Source organism: Anabrus simplex, chromosome 1 (assembly GCF_040414725.1).
Source record: "Anabrus simplex isolate iqAnaSimp1 chromosome 1, ASM4041472v1, whole genome shotgun sequence".
Lineage (NCBI taxonomy): Eukaryota > Metazoa > Arthropoda > Insecta > Orthoptera > Tettigoniidae > Anabrus > Anabrus simplex.
In genome coordinates this window covers 682,962,645-682,984,162 of record NC_090265.1, presented here as the reverse complement: position 1 = coordinate 682,984,162, position 21,518 = coordinate 682,962,645, and the positions used below count along the sequence as shown (strand labels likewise).

The 21,518-nt window shown below is 39.2% G+C and overlaps 1 protein-coding gene across 1 annotated transcript; it reads left to right on the top strand.

The window, feature by feature from the left end:
* Nucleotides 1-6,708: 6,708 nt before the first annotated feature.
* On the top strand, nt 6,709-15,700 carry Fitm (acyl-coenzyme A diphosphatase Fitm). The gene has a single exon (XM_067135891.2). It carries the CDS (start codon nt 6,718-6,720, stop codon nt 7,909-7,911), a length of 1,194 nt encoding a protein of 397 aa, XP_066991992.1. The 5' UTR covers nt 6,709-6,717; the 3' UTR covers nt 7,912-15,700.
* Nucleotides 15,701-21,518: the final 5,818 nt, after the last annotated feature.

Here is a 21,518-nt window from a genome sequence, read left to right as displayed (position 1 = left end):
CTTTCTTTTACCGAGCGTTATCTCTGGAACGGCTTCATTATCTGCCATCTATACCTTTGTGGTCCAATCTTCAGGTCATTCTTCTTTCAACCATGCGTGCTCTGTGTTTTTCATGGTGTTTAAGATGATTATTACATGAGTTAGTTTCTTGTATGTGGGCGTTGTTTCTTGAGTGATACCTTTGATGCGGCTGTTATGGATGACCAACTGATTGCGAACCCTCCAGCTTGTAAACTATAGGAGTCTCCTAACGTGCCCATCGACCCTACCATTGCTCTGTTTAAACCACCCTTAAGCGTGAGTTATTTTCAACGTCTCTTGTCGTTTCTGTTGGTATTCCTTTAGTCTGTTGAAAGTATAAGGTTAACTCTCCTTGATTATTTCCTCGGGATCTAGTGGGTAACTACGGATAAGTTGGTGATCCTATCCTAGCGAGTATGTTTATCCACTGCTAATTTCTGATCCTGGGCAAACTGACGAGTTCACCGTTATGTGTGTATTACCCATGTATTTATATATGTAATTTGGTGTGTTTTCCCTCCTGATGTTGCTCCAATTATACCATACCATATGTTCCCACTGCGTTATTTCTGTTGTGTCTTCCTGTACCTTTAACTTGAGGCTATCTGTTTTGTGATCTGTGATCATTAAAACATTTCTACTACTTCCCCTTCTGTTTTTTAAATGAGCCATTTGTGGTGTGTAATCTAGTTCTCTATTGTAGGACTAAGTGTTAGTGTGTACTGTATGCTCTAGCATATATTTAATTACTAGATTCTGTGCATTCCTTTTGTGGGTACTTATCGTGGTGGAGTAATCTTGTATATTAAATGTTATTCCGGTTCTTTTTTCTTGATTGTTCTTGTATTGACTCTTCCTTTTTCTTCCGCGCCTAACCGGACCAGTGGAACGCTCTGGGCCTTGGTTAGTTTATCGGTGGTTAATGTCATGTAAAGTTAATTGATGGATCTATTGATCCTTTTAACTATATACTCACCTGTTTTATTTTTATTTCCTGTTTCCATTAACTTGCCCTCATCTGGACCTTATCGAAAGCTTGATTAGCCTGTTATTGCTCATTTGCAACACGGGAGGATGCACATCCTTAAAATGTTAGGCGATTTGTAAACACATTATAGCGATAGAATTTTGTTACCACCGTGCTTTAAGGAATAATCTGGATGCATAAAATAGTAAAGAAAGGGATTTTATTTTGGTTCTCCGCTGGAATATTTGAAACTCATGTGAGATTTTTGAAACCACAACCGAACTTGGTTTCATGCTTGAAAACTATATTATCGTGTGACTTCTTGGTTGAAAGTATACCGTGTGCAATCGGCATTTTTGGAATCCCGGCTGAATATACTCTCAATTTGGTGTGAAATGTTATTACTGCTATGTCCTGAGTGAACAATTCATGTGTTTGGTAACTATATTGATTGTGCACTGACTATCATTTTAAAAAGCAACGGTATGTGGAACAGTTATTTATATTACAAGTTTGGTCATGTGCATCTTTAAAGGGAAGTGAATTTTATTCCGGTGGTCATTTTTCATTGAACTGCTTCAACTAAATATAGTTTACTTCCTGACCACCGGATCATTATTGAAACAAGCATTAGGATATGTCGTGCTTCGGGGAGGGGGGACTGTGACAGTATTTAGTGTAATGTACCCCCCTCCCCAGAAAACATTTTGGACTGGTGTCTGTACCGCTAGAAATTCGTGTCAGTGAACCTTGTGAAAGAACATTATCGTTTCACATTTAACGTGAAACATCTCGCCGTTTTTGTTTGAATTTGTTTACCATATCTTGTCGCGCCATGAAGTGCTACGCTCTGGCGACTAGGCTTTAAACTTTCGAGTCTGCCCGAGGGATTCTGCGCGTGTGCGTGCAGCACAACGGAAGCCACGCTGCTTAGTGTGGGACGCGGGCAGTTGGATTGGAATGGCGATGAGAAGTAGTCGTGTGTGTTGGACCAGCGGTATTCTTCGGGGCATTAGCTTCGAGCCTGGTTAAAACCAGGACCCTGTGGGCATTTGATGCCTTTATAACCTGTTAGTTGGCCTCGATTTATTTACTATAGGTGCACGAGCAGTTAACCTGCATTTTCCTTCTTCTTCGAGCCTGGTTGTGTAAGGTAACAGAATGTAGCTCTCAGCGTCTCTTCCCTGTTCATGGATCGAAAACTGTAAGTTACATATTAATATAATAATAATGGGAATTCTACCTTCAAAATAAAGGACGGTGAAATACTCCAAGAAATGATTTGTTCAGTTGCTCCAAAAGTGACCTCTAACCGGGATAATAATAGTAATCATCTCCGACCTGTGTAATGACTGCATGTTCGTTACGTTACAATGTGTTCACAAAGAAGCTTCACCTTAGTGTTTTTAAAAGGAAATCAGCGGAGTGGACTGATTACCAAAATTAATTTTAAGTTCATGATTTTAGCTGGTAAATGTTTCTAGAACTTCATGTAAATGGTGAGCCAGCGCAAGCTTCTGTTTGATATGGTTAACCTTCTAAATTTTCGTTTTGGGTTGGGTTTTTAGTTTAATTCTTGATCTTCTGTTCTCCCTTTTCTGGCTCTTGCAATTTATTTTCCTTTTGGGGCTATTTCTGTGTCCGTTTTCATTGTCCTTGCGGACACGTTTTGTTGTTACCTTGGCAACGGGTTGTTGATGTGATTGTTGGGCGAACTGGGTTTTTGATCGATCCGTGGCAACTTAATTGTACCTTCAGTATCGTGGATGTGATTGTTTTTGGTGTGCTCTATGTGTAATGTTTTCTAAATTTTATTTGCCATTTATTTTTCTCGGTTTGGTAATTTTTGAAAAGTGGATTCGCGTGTTTTGGTGGGATTATACTCTTATCACTTGCGTAGGCTCGCCGTGAAGTAAAAGTGGTTCCTGAGTGGTGAATTTTTCCGTAATCTAGGCATAATAGTCTTCTAGATTTTAAGTTTAATGAATTTTAGGGTAGGCGACTGGTCGCGTAGGTAAATTTTATCCTTCTTGTTTCATTAGTTTCCCTATCGAGGTCAGCTATTTATTTATTTTTCTTTAAAAATCTATTCTATTTTACTTATATTTATTTGTTCCTGTAATTTAATGTCAATTTAAATACTACTCATTTTTACTTATTATGTTACTTGATTTTCCACTAGTTTTTGAGCTTGCCAATGCAAAAAGATCCTTCCATAGTTTACTGGAGTTATCCAAATAGTTTTAGTAACATTTAAGTACTTAAAATTTCGTGCATATTTTTAATTTTTCTCTTTAACTTATTGAAACCTTTCCTAAAGCAAATTAAAGTCTTTGTTTTCATAATTTGTGGGTTTTTCATTTCACTAAATCAATGAAGCACTGTCACTGTTTACTTAATATTTTGTCCACGGCCTTAAGCTACTCTTTCAATTTCTTTAAGCTAAATGTGTGTTTCTTCTCCGATTTGGTGTTCTTTGTGTTGTGGTGTTAATGTTATTTTCTTGTATCTTGTCACTCCTTGGGGTTCGCTTACATCCCCTCCTGGGGGCGAATTCTCCATCAACCTTCTCACCCTTTTGGTGTGTAAGGTTATAATCCCATCATCCAGAGGCTGTTTTCGGGACCATTGGGGATGGTGTCGGTTTGAATTTTGATCTATGAATTCACCCGACAGCCATTCTTTTGGTGTGTAAGGTTATAATCCCATCATCCAGAGGCTGTTTTCGGGACCTTGAGGATGGTGTCGGTTTGAATTTTGATCTATGAATTCACCCGACAGCCATTCTTACATATGTAGAGGAACTGCGTCTGAGAATGCTACTGCCATCTACAACACAGTATCAAGCATTGGTTCAGGAACTACATGGAAAGAAAACGAATATCCGGATAGGGCCTAGATTTTTATCGAATAAACCACGTGGCGAACTCAGGATACGAACTGCGACATACCATGACACGTATTGTGATCCACGGGTTTCACTGCAAGCTAGGTCACAAACAGGCTTTCAACGTGCCAGATATAAGCTGTGGGTAAATAATATGCAAACGCTATCACGCAGAAATTTTCGTTCATCAAATCCTGCATGGAGATCTGCTAACGACCATGAACAAATTCAGGTACTTAGTAAAGCATCAGCAGCCACGAAAACCATACATAGAATTTAAAATATCACCAAACGTTCTTTGCCTGCTGCAATGACATTACTTAAGGCAATCATAATACTAATAAGGCAGCGACCTCAAACGGTTAGAAAGTGTCATACCTGAAGAGAGCCCTAGGGATACATGCACCCTCAAGGATTGTGTACGAATTTTTGAAAATTATTTTATACTGTTTACTTTTCCTTATTTTCTATTTATTAAGGACGATACACACACACCGGAGCCAATGGAAATAAGCAATTAAGGTTAAATATCCCCGAGCCGGCCAAGAACTCGACATCCCTTACACCAAAGGCCAGGACGCTAACCGTTTAGCCACGCAGCCGGACATTAGCAAGGGAATGTTTTCTCACAGAGGACTTAAGCTGCAATTCATGCTACCATTTATCGATCCTTACCAAGCTCACCTTTTTTTTTTTTTTTCACAAAATTTGCCGAACGCAAAGGTTTCATCAACTTAATGAAGACTGTATTCATTGTGTAACGGGAAGTGTGACCGCTATCACTTCATAACGTGTGCAGAGAGAACAAAAACCATCAGAGACTGTAGTGAAAATAAATTACGTTGTATGACTCAGTTTTATGTATTGTGTAGGTTAAGTAATGCTCTTTCGTGTGTCTCTTAATAATAATACAATTCATGCGTCAGAGGAACATTGTTATTATTCGTACTGCGTTCCTACATTGCCTACTAGATATTCAAGGCCGGGAAGTGGGCCGATAAAAATGCGGGTCGCAAGTAGTTCTACGAAAGTCCGCTAGAGGTCTCGACATCGTGCTATGCTTTTCGCGCGAAATACATTGAATTAATAGTACATGTTGGTTTTAAAAGACGTAAAAAATTAAAAATAATGAAGTTAGGACCACCTAAATGTGATTTAGGGTGGTTATATTTAAAGTCAAGCACATTTAAATGATATTTGGAATTATTTTAGGCGAAGTCAAGTGCAATAAATAATAAAAGTAATACATTGAAATGACTTACCATGATCACTGTTCGTATCATTCACCTTTTAAGATCTTCCAACTTAAAGGCTTTGTCCTGTAGTTCTTTTCCAAGTAATCAGAACCTTTAATTTTATGAGCTTCATTGTCGAGTATTGGTTTTGAAAGTTTTGTAATTAGAGTTACAGTCAGTGCTCTCTGATCACACTCGTCACATTTGAATGCCTCAGTGAATTTTGAAGCAACAAAAACGTTAAGTTTTAAAAATTAAATTCGTATTGCCCAGATAACGTAAGGGGTGGTGCGTAAAATTCAACATATTTTGCAGAAAGTAAACAAATTTTTTGAGGGGTAGCATAATGCTCCACGATCTTTCGTTCTAATGAGACACATCAGTGGACTGTCAGTAGTGGCCGAGGATATCTGTCCCAAGCATGATTCACAAATGGAATTTTCTTCCACAACTCGAACAAGATAGCCACCTATCATGGCCAAGGAAGACAACTCCAGAGTGACAGGTTTCTCTGAAAAGGCATGGTGTCATTCTTAATATCAATAGCGTTTAAGATCATATAAAACTTGCTGATATTTTATGCCTATTAAAAATATTACATCTGAAATAAAATTCAATAATCGCGAATTGATTAGTTAGCTTACCCTCGAGCGTCTCATCAAGTAATTCCAAAACTATTGCTGGTCAAGATTACGATTATAGTGTACTCTGTGCTCGATAGACATTTCATATATGATAAGGGATCCTAGCGTTTCCTCCATGCATGTCAAATTCATGGCTTCGTGATGGAGTCTTTCTTTAATGAGGATGTTATTCCAGTTTCTCCATTCGAAAAGCCTACATAATTCTTAAGTGTCTTTTGATGCGGAAGTCGGAGGCAGTGAAGTAATTTAATGAATCTGTAGCCCATAAACTGAAGTCTCAATATTTAAAATGTAAATTGCAGACTCTGGATGACGTCCCAGGTGACCAAAGGGAACCTAATTTGACCTCCCCCCCCCCCACACACACACACTCTCTGGATATAGCAATTCTCCACTTCTCCTTTAAAATGGAATCGGCAGGAAACGATTGAAAACTCCAATGTTCTCCTTTCTTTGACGAATTAGACTTATAGTACAATATACCATATTTTATAGTGTATATGAAATTTACTTGGAGTTCATTTGAACACTAACAATAAGTGAAATCTATACGTGAACGTATTAAAAACACTTTTCTCCATATGTTAATACACGGCAGCACATGCAAACTATAGCACGATGTCGAGACATCTGACGGCGTTACTAACGCACACTTCCCGGCCTTGTATATCTCGTAGGCAACGGTTCCTAATATTTTGTTATGTATGCACTTTGTATTATATCGCGGTATTCAATTTCTAATATCTGTTCGTCCTATTACGTAGTGTATGATATGCACGAAATTCTTTCGAATGTAGGAGGAAGTGAAAATTAGCGCCAAGTGTGGATGGGAATGTGATGAAAGTTTTATTACTTTATTGTATAAAAGATGCCAGTACTGTATTTTTCTATCAATCGTTAAAGGTAGGTGTTCATTCTTGTAGTTTTAGTCTTTGGTCGACATGACATCACAAATGCTTGATCATGGCAACGAAGCGTCGTCCGATTCATCCTACTTCGAAATTAAATTTTCGACCGTCTAGTAATAATGCCGAGGCGTCAACATGCGAAGGCAAGAGCAAAAAGCCGCTACCAGATCAGCCAACAATTCCACACGTGTTACTGATGATGGTCCTTCACGTGTGCAGGAAGACACTTTTTATTGATACCAGTGTGAAAGTGGGTATTTACGGTGCTAGTCTGTTCATAATATCAGTTATTGCAGATGTGGCACCCATACCAAAAACTTACTTCGCTAGATCGGACAATTTATTTAATCAGTACTTCGTGAAACTGGGCTGGGGATGGACCCTGCTAGTCACATTTCCATTTCTTGTTCTCACAAGTTACACTTACTGTTGTGGCAGACGTGACAGAGTGGTACAACATTTGATGCGCTTAGGTGTATCAACTTGTTGTTGGTTCTTTTGGGTGAGACTCTTTCAGTATATTGAGTCTAGTTACGGAAGATGTCTTGTTTCCAAACCACTGTATTCAACCAAATCTGCATGCATTAGTAATGGTTACTTTTGGAATGGTTTTGACATATCTGGTCATGCTTTTATATTAATATACAGTAGTCTTGTTCTAATTGAAGAAGCACGAGCTATCAATGGTTGGGAGGGAATTCGTGATCTCATTAGGGATGAAGAACATTCTAGAAGTGTTGGTGATAAAAGTGCAGGCAACAAACCTTTAAGAAACTTATCCAATGAAGAATTTCTCAATTTGAAGGAGTCCTATGAAAAATTTACTCCTTACATTCGGTGTTTATTTATTGCAATGACATGTCTTGTTGTTTTATGGGACATTATGTTGGTGAGTACCATGCTGTATTATCATATAATGATAGAAAAATTTATCAGTGGCGCTATAGCAATTCTTATGTGGTACGTTACTTATCGTTACTGGTACACTATACCTAAAGTTTTGCCATGCCTACCAGGAGAAGGTCTGTTTAAATATAAGGATGCTAAGGTAAACAAAGATATTCCATTGAAAAGAAAAGGTACGGCTACAAATAATGCCAAAGGAAACTTGCCAACATTCATGGGAATGCCATTATATGGACTTAAAAATCAAGATACAAAAGAACCAAGGCAGGATAAAGATGAAAATGCAGACAATGAAAGTGAATCATTTACCAGTTTTGGCACTAGAGGAGTTCTGAACACATGAAACATCTTCCTGAAATTTCCCCCCCTTTAAACACAATTTCTTGTTTTGCACTTAGTTTATTTTGTGTTGGACTGTTATTTTTTGAATACAATTTGTGTATCTTTTTTTTTTTTTGAAAATTTTAGTTCATGCCTATTAAAATATTGAAGTACCTGGAGTTATACCTTATGATGGAAGTTATCAGGGTAGAATAGTTGGAACATGTGTACATGTAATCACATCATTAACTGACCAAAAAATATTTGTATTGCTATACATTGAAGTTTCAGCAAGGTGCAGTGATCTCGTTTTTCTTTCTTGACGTTTAAGGATGCTGTCCTTTATGATGTAACTTTTGTGAGTATGGTAAACAAAGTGAAAATTTCTTACTCAGAAAAGCACATAACCTAATAATTCTACCCTGGACAGCCATATATAATTTAAAACTTTAACTTTAGATCAAGAGTTCATTAGTACAAAAGACTGAAAAATGTGATCAGCATTTGTAAAAATATGAATGAGAATGATTTAGGCTTCAGCTTGGAAACTGTTGTAGAAAAGAAATTCAGAACATTTGAAATATGCATAGTAATTTTATTAATGTGAAAATACAGTGAAACCTGTCAAGAAGTCTATTTCAAAGAAGTTTTAAAAATCTGTAAGGACAATTTATCTACCTCCTCACCTGATCAGAAGCCGGTCATTTCCAAGATCATCCTGTCTTAAAGAGACCAGTTATTGATAGAAATTTATACAGTGTCATTCACCTCTATCAGGGTAAAACTATATATAGGGAGCCCTATCATGAATGATTTTGAAAGGTAAATCATTATCATTATTACTCCAACCCGGCGGTCAAGATTTTCACACCCACGCAACGACTGTAGTTTGACTTTAACACCCGCGGAACGATTGTCGTTTGTTTACACGCTCGCAGCCTTCTCGGGGAGGATGTTGTCAAACAGTGCTCAGTGCTGACAACATCTGTACTTAGGAACAAATGAGCGAGTGGTGCTTCGATAGGTGGAGGGGCAAGCAAAGGGGTTCTGGGGCCCCTACTTTCGTGTGGAAACACGATTGGTCTGGACTGGTTCTTGCCGTGCGGATGGTTAGGATAGGACCTGGACAAGAGCACTGGTCAGGTTTGGTAATGGATTATGATTAATATTATTGACGGGAACGAGTTCACGTGCCACTTCATATTGGTCAATAGAAACGTAAGTAGGTACTTCAGAAATGAAATTGGCATATAACAGTCTTCATTAGGTTATGAAAGTAAATGTACTTCTTTGGGCGGGATGGTGGGTTCCTGGGCATCGCAGTGAACACATCTCTCCTCTGAAATGCTCTCCAAGTAAGATTTCATTAATTTCCACTTAATATAACATTACAAATAAGATGACAGCCAGGCTGGAATCTTGCCTCATATTACTTTTAGAAGAGTAATGTGTTCATTGCCTAGACTTGGGACCCACCACCCCGTTATTAGAAACGTTTTTACTTAAATAAGAAAATATTATACATCGTGCAACATTGGTTTTCATTCCACCTGTGTCAAGAGTCTGTGTCATTGGCTGAAATTTATATCAGAATGGTGCCACTTGCTGAATTCAATAGGGATGGGTGTGATGTGAAACTGGGATTACTGGATTGGTCAAGACATTCAAATGAAGCATGGCTCTCAGTTGCCAGGGTGACTCTTAGTATGCACCCGTAACCATTTAGGCCAATGGAATGTTACGGTACTACAAGCCAAGTCTGTCCAGGTCAATTGAGTAGCCATCTCGTCAACAGTTTGTATTGTGACTTGTAATCTGAAGCTATTATTTGTATTGTGACTCTTAATCAGATGCTATTAAGTAAGCTGCTAGATACAGAACAACATCGAGCTGTGGGACTTTGCAGTACTCTCGGTGGAACTTTGTATTGTATAGTTCAGCCTTTAAGAGTTCTAGGTTATACTGATACTTGAAAAAAGATCATTATGTTGAGGTTAAATAAATGAAGTCCTTAACTACATTCTTTGAAAAGATAAGGTCTGGGTAAAACTTTACTATTTTGGGTGCAAAGGAGAGGTTAGGAATCCAACATGCTGCAGGTCACAAGACAACACTACACAATGCTGCCAATTTAGGTGCAGCTAGTGACAAGACCATTGGTTAGGTTTGATTAGGTTAGACCTATTGGTTAGGGACAATAACATTGGTGTTGATTGGTTAGGCTAGTTAGGCCCACAGGCCTCTAGTATTCCCTGCAGTATTGACCAGCGACAAAAACGTGAGATCACCACATTCTATTTTCCACAGTGGACGAAACAATTCATGAATACTGACTTGCCCTCAATGGTGGGGGATAAAATATGTTCACTGCTAGTAGAAATTCAACTTCGGTCTGTGTGTAGCCTTCTTGACCAAGCGCTTGAACTTGCAGGGAGGTTTCTGGCACATGATTTAATATACTTCGCTACATCCAGACACTTTACTAACCTGTGACTAACTAAAGAATTGGTGTATTTCACTTGTTACGGATACTGCATCTGACACACTCCTTGACAAGCCGCTTTCATAAATATGTGTCTACATTATTTTCACGGAATGTGGCAGCTGTGAGCCGTACATGATGCAAGCATTTATCAGAACACAGAAAGTGGTCGCATTTCATAGATTGACATAGTCTCTGTTTTAATTTTTCGATACAAGTATTGATACTTCTAAGAGTAGGTTTGTGGGTCCCTGGCGAGCATAAAGGAAGGATCTCTCCTCTCTGCTACTTAAGGTGCAAGTTTTACATGATTTTCTCCTTCCTTAATATGCACTCCTCCAGTAGTACATGGTAACCAAGGTATGCATCTAGTTTCAATTACTAATTACTAAAGAATGTAATAAGCCGTTCAGGATTTTCTTCCATCTAAGTATGACGGGTACTACACTCAGGAAGGAGACTCGTTGGTCCTATAAAATCATCAATTTACGGTGATCATGTTAGTGCATTCCACGTCAGAGTAGTTTCAATACTTCTCGTGCATTGAAAATAAAGTAGTGGAAAAATTAAATGTGGAAGAGCGCTCATCAGTTCAGATTTTAAAATCTGAAAGTACACTCATGAGCAGGTAAATTAGAGACACCTGGCTAGCAGCATGTAGCACCTGCTTTTGCCTTGATGGCAGCAGTGATGCACGCGGCATGGACTCCTGAAGATACCAGAAGTGTACTGGAGCCATTCTAATCCATAATCGTTACAATCTACAAAGATTGATCGAAGCAGGGTCCAGGGCACACACATACCTCTCGGCAGCATCCCAGGTGTACTTACTGAGATGGAGATCAGGGCTCCTTGGCACAAGGCAAGCATTGTCATATCTGTGGAGTGCTCATTGAACCAGTCTGCCACAATTTGGGAGCGATAGGCTAGAGCAGTCATTGTCTTGCTGTAGGTAACTGTTGCCTGCCGGGTGTTGCAAGCGAATAAAGGGGTGAACATAACCTGCCAGCAGGTTCCTTAACGTTCCGGCCTCCACCGGGATCCATTGCCTCGTGGTTGACAGTGAACTCGTACCAGGTCATCAGCATGTATCAAATGGTACCTAGACTCATCTGTGCAGGCAACCTTTTTCCATGCTTCAAGTGTCCAATAGTGGTGTTCCTTTTGCACATGTTAGCAGTTGTGTCTAGTGACTGGTTTTGGACAGGGGTATCCTTGTTTCTGTCACCCATTGCGAGAAGATGGTTTTGGGCAGAGGTATCCTCGTTTCTGTCACCCATCGCGAGAAGATGGTTTTAGATGGTATGGCTGTTCACACGTCGTTCAGCATTGAATTTTGACGAGTGTTCTTCTGCACTGTGGCGTGTCCATCCGCTCTTACAAACCGAGCTAGCCGACAGCGACCCCTCTCAACAATATGACAGTTGACCATGGCATCGGTGGCTTTGCCCGAGTCTAATTTTTCATGATGCACTCTGATATGTGGCCCTTGGAAAGCCCAGTGACTGCAAGACTTGAGATGGAATGGCCAATACATACAGTGCTGATAATTTGGCTAGAATGAAATGTGCGGAGGTCTCTTGTCTCCTGTCGTCAACTGTTACTCATTCAATCTGTAGGAGTTCTGATGTCCTCACTGCTACATGCCACACTCTATTACATTTGCTGGTCTGGACAGAGTATAGCATAGCAACATTTCTCCATTATGCCAGCTATCTCTAATTCAGGTGCTCCTGAGTGTATTATAAGCAAATAAAATTCTGGTCTTAACTCATGTTTGTGTATTTACTTTCTATTAGAGTCCACCTTCTAAAATCAGTGGTTGTTTAATACAGGTTTCACTGTTTATGTGAAGAAAACTCAACTTCAACCTATATGAAGACTTGATTTAAGAGAACAAAGGTATTCTTCTTTGAACCAGTATAAAATTAAAATTATACTTCTGTTGTAGAAGCTTCTTTGTAAGTAACTCCCAGTAATTTATATTACTTGTGAAGCTCTCAAAATATGTATAGCCCCTAATTTATTAATGTTTCTGTACCTAGTATGAGCTCTGTATGTGTTGGGCATTGTTGAATGACTTGGACAATCAATAATGGTCAAGTTATTTCTGTGATCAAAATGAAGACTACAAATTAGGTAGAGAACAGAAAGCAGAGTCAACGGGGTCAGAAGGAAAGTTGAAACATGACATGGCTTTGCGTTTTGTGATTGCCATCCATATACTTGCTAGTGATGAGTCTCCTAGAGGTATTTTAAGACAGAAAATGTTTAATTTGTATGTATTGAAGTCTTTTGAATGCTCTCTGTGATATCTTCACTAATTTAGGTAAAACTTCCGTACAAGAGGGCCAGCATAACAGTGTGAAATGAGACAGCATTTGTTGTTCCTTTACAACCATTGCAAACAACAATGTTCACCAGAGTCTGTTGCAGACCTTTGGTGATAAATTAAAACCCAGTGCCTCAGAGACTGATGTTGAGTTAAGAAAAGGGCCATGAAAAGGTGAAATGAAAGGCTTTCAAAGCCTCAGATTCCGACAGAGAAAGAGAGTCGCCCAGAGTGATTAAACTAAAATGATGTATTTGACAGTAGGTAGTAAGTATTCAAGCTTATGTATGTAAATAAGGTAAATGTTTCTACTGAGATACTTCCAGCCTTCTTTTCTTGAAGGATCATTTTATTTCACATTCTCTTTAGTTATTTCTTCCTATGGTATGTTTGTCTTTGAACATCACAGAGATGGATCTGCTGTAGTTTTCATCTCATCTTTTATAACTCTGGCAATGTAGGATTTTAGTTAGGAATTTTAAATTATTAAATCCCATTCCACTACCCTGGCTGAATCTTGTGTACTACTCCATAGCTCAAGTCGTGCCCTAAGGAGATATGCCCTAATATTTGTGATCTACAATACCTCTGAAAATTATTTTTTACACATATTTTATTTCACACTTTTGTTGTTTCCTGTTGGAGAGGTGAGGATATTTTGGTTAACACACCTGGGTAATTTGGATCTATGATTGTGCTTACAGTCTGTGTGTTTAAATTATGGCACTATTCCATCATATCCCTGGAGTTGGTAGGATAGAGAGATAATTATGATGGTGGTGGTGATGATTATTATTATTTATAAGGGGAATTACAAGATAACCATCCCCTCATTCTGAGCAGCTGTTATTGATTTGCTTATAGCTGGACTATGAAAGCAAGGTGCTTATATTAAGCACATCAGTATATTGAATGGGCAATTTATAAGTCAGTAGAACAGTAGCAGAACTGAGTGTTGAACTTGTTCTATATTGTGTGGCTGCTGTGACTTGGTTTTCTAAACTATTTTTTTGTAATTAACTTGGACATCTGGTTGTGAAATGGATGTGAAGTGTGTTTGAAAATATTAAAACTGTTATGCTAGACAGTTTTTTCATTCATAAACTAGTGTTTCAAAAATAATAGATATCTAACATTTGATATATTGTATTAAATAGGCCTGTCTGTCCTTGTAAAAAAACAGTGTGTTTTATATGAAATATTTATAACTAGTCAGTTTTTGCTGGTATTATTTAGTTTGTTTTTAGGAAAAAGTCTTAAATGTTGTGGAAGTTCTGATTCTTTATCAGACAGTATACAATACACAGACATGCCCAAAGTCATGGCTTACCTGTATTTGTTGGGCGGGCCCTTTTTATTCTTAAGTGCAGCAACTTGACAAGACCTGTGGAAAGACGTTTAAAAGTAATTCCCACAGTTCCCTGGCTTTCGTTGGTGCAAGATCTATGTCTTGGCAAATTATTGCCCTTGCCATTCATTTGTTTGAATTCCTCACATTGATCTTCAAATCAGTTCTGGACAGCCTCAACCCTACAAGGCTATATCATCCCATTGGAAGACCTTGCCACTCTTGGCAAACATGACTGCATAAAGGGTTGTAAATCGCCACAACAAAAGACTTCTTAGCGGTCGCCATGTGACAAGAATATTTGACGGACCAATAGACCCAACCCACATGATGAACAAACTGCACACCAGTGTGACCTCATTGGGTTTTTGGCAAACCCAAATCGTGATACCAGACTGTAACAGCTTTTATCTTAACTGGGTTGCCAGCCTGAGTGTCTCAAGATGGTTGAGGCGCTGGCCTTCTGACCCCAATTTGGCAGGTTCAGTCCTGGCTCAGTCCATTGGTATTTGAAGATGCTCAAAAACATCAGCCTTGTGTCAGATTTATTGGCACATAAAATAACTCCTGCAGGACTAAATTCCAGCACCTCAGCATCTCCAAAAACCACAAAAGTAGTAAAGCAACTAACATTATCTCGATTGAGCAAACCATGCTGCTAATTTTCAGTGCCCTAGTCTTAATCAGTTATGTCACAGGCCAGGTGGAGTATATTTCCTAGTATTATATTAACAGGTGCTACTTTGGGTCTTCCCCTAAAGTGCATGTATCTACTTAATATACATTGAGCCAGAGTTGCTGTTCTGGTATCACTGATACACTGATGATCATGATCATTTAAGCAAGTGTGGATAGCCACTGTGCTCTCCATGGTGTATTGTAGTGCCTTAAGTGAGGTATTCCTTGAACTCAGATAACTCATTTTGCTTGGTTGTGAGCAACATGTTGATGTTCAGCTTGCACAATATGATACCTCTTCAACTGAAAAAGGTTTGGTCATTTCAAGGTTGATGTGGCACGGTTGGTCACTCGACTGCTACTCCAGGACTTTGTCATGTCGGTGTATATCCCTGGCTTATAGATTTTGTTTTGATACAAAAACGGGTTGTTCTCATGGCTTTGAATTTAATTTAACAGCTGCTGTAATGTTAGTATTATATGTATTTAATATAATTGACTGAACAGCAGGAATTCTCTATTCTTCTTTATAAGAAGTCTCTTTGGGATCCAGCACATGAAAAAAAATCACCACACTTGTTGCTGTTTATACTCGATGAATTTAACTTCTCTTCAAGCAATTCAAAAGAAAGTGCACATTCATTTATCAATGCAAAATTAATATATCTATATAATAAGTGATAGCTGTTAAGTACAAACATTGGTCAGTTGGTAAATATGACCAGTATCTTCTTAAGACAGCGACTGGTGATACAATAATACTGAATTGTGATTTTAAATAAGGTAGACTAGTAGATTTGATACAGAAAGCATCTGTCACTGTGCAAACGAGTTTTTTGTGAGAGTATTGTAAGGTCATTCAAATGCTCCTGGATTGCTTGAAGTTAAGTTGTTGTTGTTGTTGTTAATACTAGACTGTTTTAAGATATAAAATTGTCAGTTATGGCTCTTTGAATAAAATATGAATTTTATTCTTGAGTGTTATTGATTGCACCTATCTTTATAATTGTTGGAGCTCTTGATTTTTCAGTTATACAGCAGAGAAAACTCTCTGCAAGCATTTCTTCAATTGGGCTAATAAGTGCCATGTCCATGCATACTCGTGCAAGGGTTTTTAATGTGTTGCATGCATAAAAAGCTTGTTCTAAATCATTTCCCAGTATGTATTTTTCGAGCCGTCCTTATGCTAACAAACCTACATGGATCTATTTTGTCTTGAAATTACTAATCAAGAGTATTTTTGAATAGTACATTATCTCTTATATTATGCAAGAATATTTGTGGACATCCATGGTGCTGATAAACCTAGACGACTAGCCCCTTAAAACCACAAACTTGTTATAAAACCTCTAGCAGTGTTACATTGACATAAATAGTCTGAAATGTAGAGAACAAATAGTGTTAGGTAGAAGGGAAAAAATTGCATCATCAAAGTTAACACAGTCATGAAAACTTAAATTTTTATTGATATCTCTGCACATCCATATTCTTTTCATTGATTTTGGTATATGTATCCTCACCCAACATTGCCAAGGCTTTGACTTCATGCAGTATATTCTTTACTACCTACTTGTAAAAAAAAAAAAAAAAAAAATAGTGTAGGATAGACATTTTAAGATGATTGATATTGGTTGTATAGGTTTTCACCCTAAAACGAATAGCAGACCAGAAAAATAACTGCTAAGTCTTCTTGTATACATCTAGTCTATTTTGTGATTCAAAACTACAGTTCGGAAAGCACCACACAATATTTCACTGGTGTAAAAAGGAAAACTTTTACACAGGAAAACAGTGGAAGATTTACCTTTGGGTGGTGCAAAAAGCTCCTGTCTCTAAATAGGAAGTTAATTACAGATAAGAGATCCATTTCACAAATTGGTTAAAACCCACAAAATAATGTGGGGAAATTTTAATGCGATCAAAAAAGCTCACTACATCTAAACTAAAAGTGAACTAATTTGCTGTGGCCAACTATTACTCCTGCAGCAGCATTCAGTATGGATCAACATATACTGCTGTCAGTTTTCTGGGTTGCACAATTCAGCTTTCCTGCAGGCTCAAGCTAAACTATTCAATGGGTGGTCCCGGTTGGCCTGTTCATTATGCAACATAAAGGCAACCTGATTGCTGAAATATCTCTTTCGATACATTCTACTAAGTAATTGAACTGTTACAACTGGCTTGACATTTAGCAAATTACAGGGTGCAAAAAAATTAATTTCACCTGTGAATACCATATTTGCTTAGTATTCCCCTTAGACAAAATCAGACAATTACGAATTGTTTTCATTTAATCCTTTTCCATCAAGTTCAGACACCCTGGAAAGAATCCTGAACAACCTTCGACTATCATGAAGTGCCAGTGGAAACGTGTAATTTGGTGGTAAGTGTAAATATTAATACAGCTGACTATTAACATATTTTTTTTTTCCTTTATACTAATATGTAAATTAGAAATTAAGACTACATCAGCCTAGATCAATTCAAGTAACTTGACAAGACAGAAAAGCAAGTCTGAACTTGTATCAGTGAATGCTCATACAGCAGAAGTGGTTGCACAAATTTACAACATTTTTCAGAGGGAATATATATATATATGTTTTTGCTATTTGCTTTACCGTCACACCGACACAGATAGGTCTTACGGCGACGATGGGACAGGAATGGCAAGGAAGCGGCCGTGGCCTTAATTAAGGTACAGCCCCGGCATTTGCCTGGTGTGAAAATGGGAAACCACGGAAAACCATCTTCCAAGGCTGCCGACAGTGGGATTCGAACCCACCATCTCTCGGATGTGAGCTCACAGCTGTGTGCCCCTAAACGCACGGCCAACTCGCCCGATCAGAGGGAATGAAGAAGCCTATATTAGTAATGCGATACATTTCAAATACTTTATGTTAATATTTGTCACAACTTGATAATGCTAATCATTTATCAATTGTCAAAACCCAAGGATCTTGTTAATAAGAACAGACAAATTTATGAGAATTGCTGGGCATATACACAGTTCAAAAAAAATTAGGGGAGCATGATTTGTAACATCTGGTATGTGAACGTTAATTTGGTAGATGGGGTCCTAATGGTCTCACAGTATACCTTGAGACCTTAGCTACTCAGGGTATGTCAGATCGAAGTTGTACTCCATCTGTAGGCGTAGCCATGCATGAAACTGTCGGGTGACTCCTCAAAACAAAGTGAATAGCGGTGCGTCCGTGTGTTGTGAGGTACACAAACTACTGCGGTCATTTGAGCACATACGTAAACCAGCACATCCCATGAGACATCTTAACAAGGTTGAAGTCGCAAGGGCAGTCACTTTGATCTAGCAAGGATGAACTTTTCGTCATGTTGCTGTGGATCTCGGTGTTCCTCCGTCAGTTATTCAACGTTTGTGGAATTGCTACAGTGAGACTGGCCAGTTCACAAGGAGGGTTGGACAACGTTGTGGACGCATGGCAATCCCATAGGATGACCGATATCTGACCATCTGTGCGTTGCGGCGTCGTTCAGCAACTGCCAAAGAACTGCAAGACCTCAGGAGGGTCACTGGAGTCACGGTGTCGGACCAGACAGTAAGGAACAGGTTAAGAGAAGTGTCCTTACGACCCAGATGTACTGTTCGAGTGCCCTGTTTAATGCAGCAACATCGCGCAGCTCGCCTTCTGTTCGCCCGTACCCATGTCAACTGGCAACTTCGCCAATGAAGACCTGTGTTGTTCACAGACTAGTCCAGATTTCGCGACACAGCATGATGGACGTCAACGTGTATGGAGACGTTGTGGTAAGCAGTACATGCCAAATGTTGTCCAGGAAGGCGACCGATTTGTACAAGGCTCTGTGATAGTGTGGGGTGGCATCAGTATTGATGGCCGTACGGATCTTGTCGTCCATGGTAATCTTACAACTGCGGGGTACATCGAGCAGATATTGCTACAGCATGTGTTGGTTGCTGCATACGGTGTTGGCCCTGAATTTGTACTCGTGCACGACAATGCCAGAGCTGTCTTGCGAGAAGTGGACATTCAAGAGTTAGAATGGCCAGCAGTGAGTCCCGACCTTAATCCCATCGAGCAGGTGTGGGATAGGCTTGACAGAAATGTTCGTAGGCGTCCTGTTCCATCACACTCTCTCCAAGACCTTGAACAGGCTCTCATTGAAGAATGGGACCTGATACCGCAACGTAACCTCCATCAACTTATATGGAGCATGCCACTTAGGTGCCAAGCTGTGATAAATGCTTATGGAGGACATACACCATACTGAAGTTCTCCAACTGTGATAAAAATCCACCTTGGAGGACTGTTATCACTTTGTTTTTTCTCCTACAAATTGGACATTTTCGTTTATGTTCTTAAAATGAACACAAATTCATCTATGTTCTTTGAATTTTAACACTTTCTTTGGGCTGAGCTCATGAAATGGACTGAAAAGGATTTTTTTTTTACTCTATTCTTTACCTGGTTCAGATATTAAAAGGTAATTGACAAACACAGAGAAATTGGGCCAAACACACTCCTACATTAAACTGACACCTCTTTTCATGGACATAATTTGAAAGAACCACTATAATGTACTAGACATAAAATACTCCTCGTTCAAGTGGATTCCTCAAACCCCAGACAGTGAACACCCTGAATTATAGGGATGGTAAATGAGAGCTCATGTCTCAAAAACTTCTCAGTGTCTTGCAAAGTAGATGCATCTCGTGGTACTCTTGAAAAAAAAAACCAGACGTATGAAGAAAGTTGGTCTGATTTACCCAAGTCAATGCACGATGCGGTTAGCAGAACGTAATTTTGTTTGTGTCCGAGCTTTTGATTTATGGTGGGTGGGAAAGATTGTGCCCTTCTATTTGTAATTTGAATGCAATATTTTAAGCGCATAATTATGCCTAAGAGGAGGAAGTCATGGACTTGGGAGTATTTCACAGAAGTTTCAGAAAATAAAGTGCAATGCAATATTTGTTCTTGGTTTCAAAAGTAAAAGTAGTGATGGGCAACGCTCTCGCTCGAGAATCTCGAGACCGATCCTCCTGTAGCGCAAGCTGTGCGACGTACCAGTAACTACGACTGTAAACTTGATAGTATATCATTGGCAGTCATTGCGTGAAATAACGCGCTCATATGAAAACGTGTGAGCCAATATATTTTTTCAAAAGCCTGGAAAAGTGCTGCATGTACAACTATGAACCCTTTAATACCATTAACTAAAGTGGAAACAGAATGTTCACGACTTATTTGGGGTGGACACCTTAGGTGAATAACATGTGTAATGGGGGTTGCGTATGTAGCAAAGCACATCTTTCCCGTCTCAGGTTCGAATAATGCACGCCTCTAGTATTCAAGTAGGTGTTTCTGAATAACTGTAGATAGGATGGGCTTTCCTAGGATTTTGACCAAATTTATCGTCACACACGTTTCCATGTGAGAACTGCTGATGATAACTATCAAGCTTACACTCGTAGTTACTGGGACGTCGCACAGCTCGCAGCACACGAGAATCGGTCTCCAGAGCGTTGCCCATCACCCCTGCTGAAAGAATTTGAGAAAAGTCGGGCATTTTAGATTACACGTTCCACTCATGTGTAATGGGGGTTGCGTATGTAGCAAAGCAAGTTTACCGCCTATAATCTCAGCCACCCTACCGCAACAATGACTTTTTTTCAACTAATCATAAGGATATTGGAACATTATACTTCATCTTTGGTGCTTGAGCTCCTTAATACCATTAACGAAAGTGAATACAGAATGCCAGTATATTAAACAATTCACAAGTTATGTCAGGTGGACTTCTTAGCTGAATAACCTGTATAATTTGTTAATTGTTATTAGGATATAAACCTACCTGAATGTCTCACAATCGTTGTCGGCAGGGTAGTTCCTTGTGATTCAGACCGAGCCGGCGGTGTTCTGTGACGATTCCTCTTCATTGATGTTATGCGTTTGTAAGTGCCGGATCATCCCAGAAGTATGTCTGCCGATGTATTTTAATTCTTTTGAATAAGCAACACAGTGGGCTGTGCTATGTGACATCTCTTAAAAATAACCGACATCCACGACTTACGTTGCGTTTCGGACATCGTCTTCAAGTTGTCGCGTACAATTAGACGCCGTTCACATTGCACCGTCATATATCGAAGTACCTACTTAATTATGACGCGAATACTCTATAGCATTGTAAGTAATTATTTCCTTCGTCACCAAAATATCGGTAAACACACGCAGTAGTCATATGTTATTGAATGCGGGGTCTGATAACGATGTACACCTGCCTGTCGGAAGAATTGGAGCAAACTGAAGCAATTTAGATTGCACATTCCACTCATGCGTAATGGTGGATGCATATGTAGTAAGGCGCATCTTGGCTCGTCCCGAGTTCGAATAATGCACGCCTCTGGTATCCAGTTACGTGTACCTACAGTAGCCGTCAGGTTCTGTACTTACCACCACTCATTCGTGTACCTACCAGTGCATACAATGCCCGAATGCGTATCCTTTATAATTATACTGCGTCAAAATAGACCTCGGTAGAAATGAACGCCCTAGTCGCTTGTTGAAACGTATTAATGAAAATGAGAAGGCCCGTGGTTGGCTATTCGCACATTCAGAACAAACAACATTCAGCTCCGACTACCTGTAGGCTGGCCGCACAATGTGGGGAGAACTCTCTCGAGATTTCTCGCGAGAAATAATGCCTGCGCTAGTCTCGAGAAATCTCGAGACCTCGTCTCAGACTGCCCATCACTAAGTAAAAACACAAGTCATATTTCAAGGTAGTCAAGCATAAGCT

Excerpts from the sequence above, each read along its gene's own strand:
- Fitm (XM_067135891.2), top strand. The coding sequence starts at position 6,718 with ATGGCAACGAAGCGTCGTCCGATTCATCCTACTTCGAAATTAAATTTT.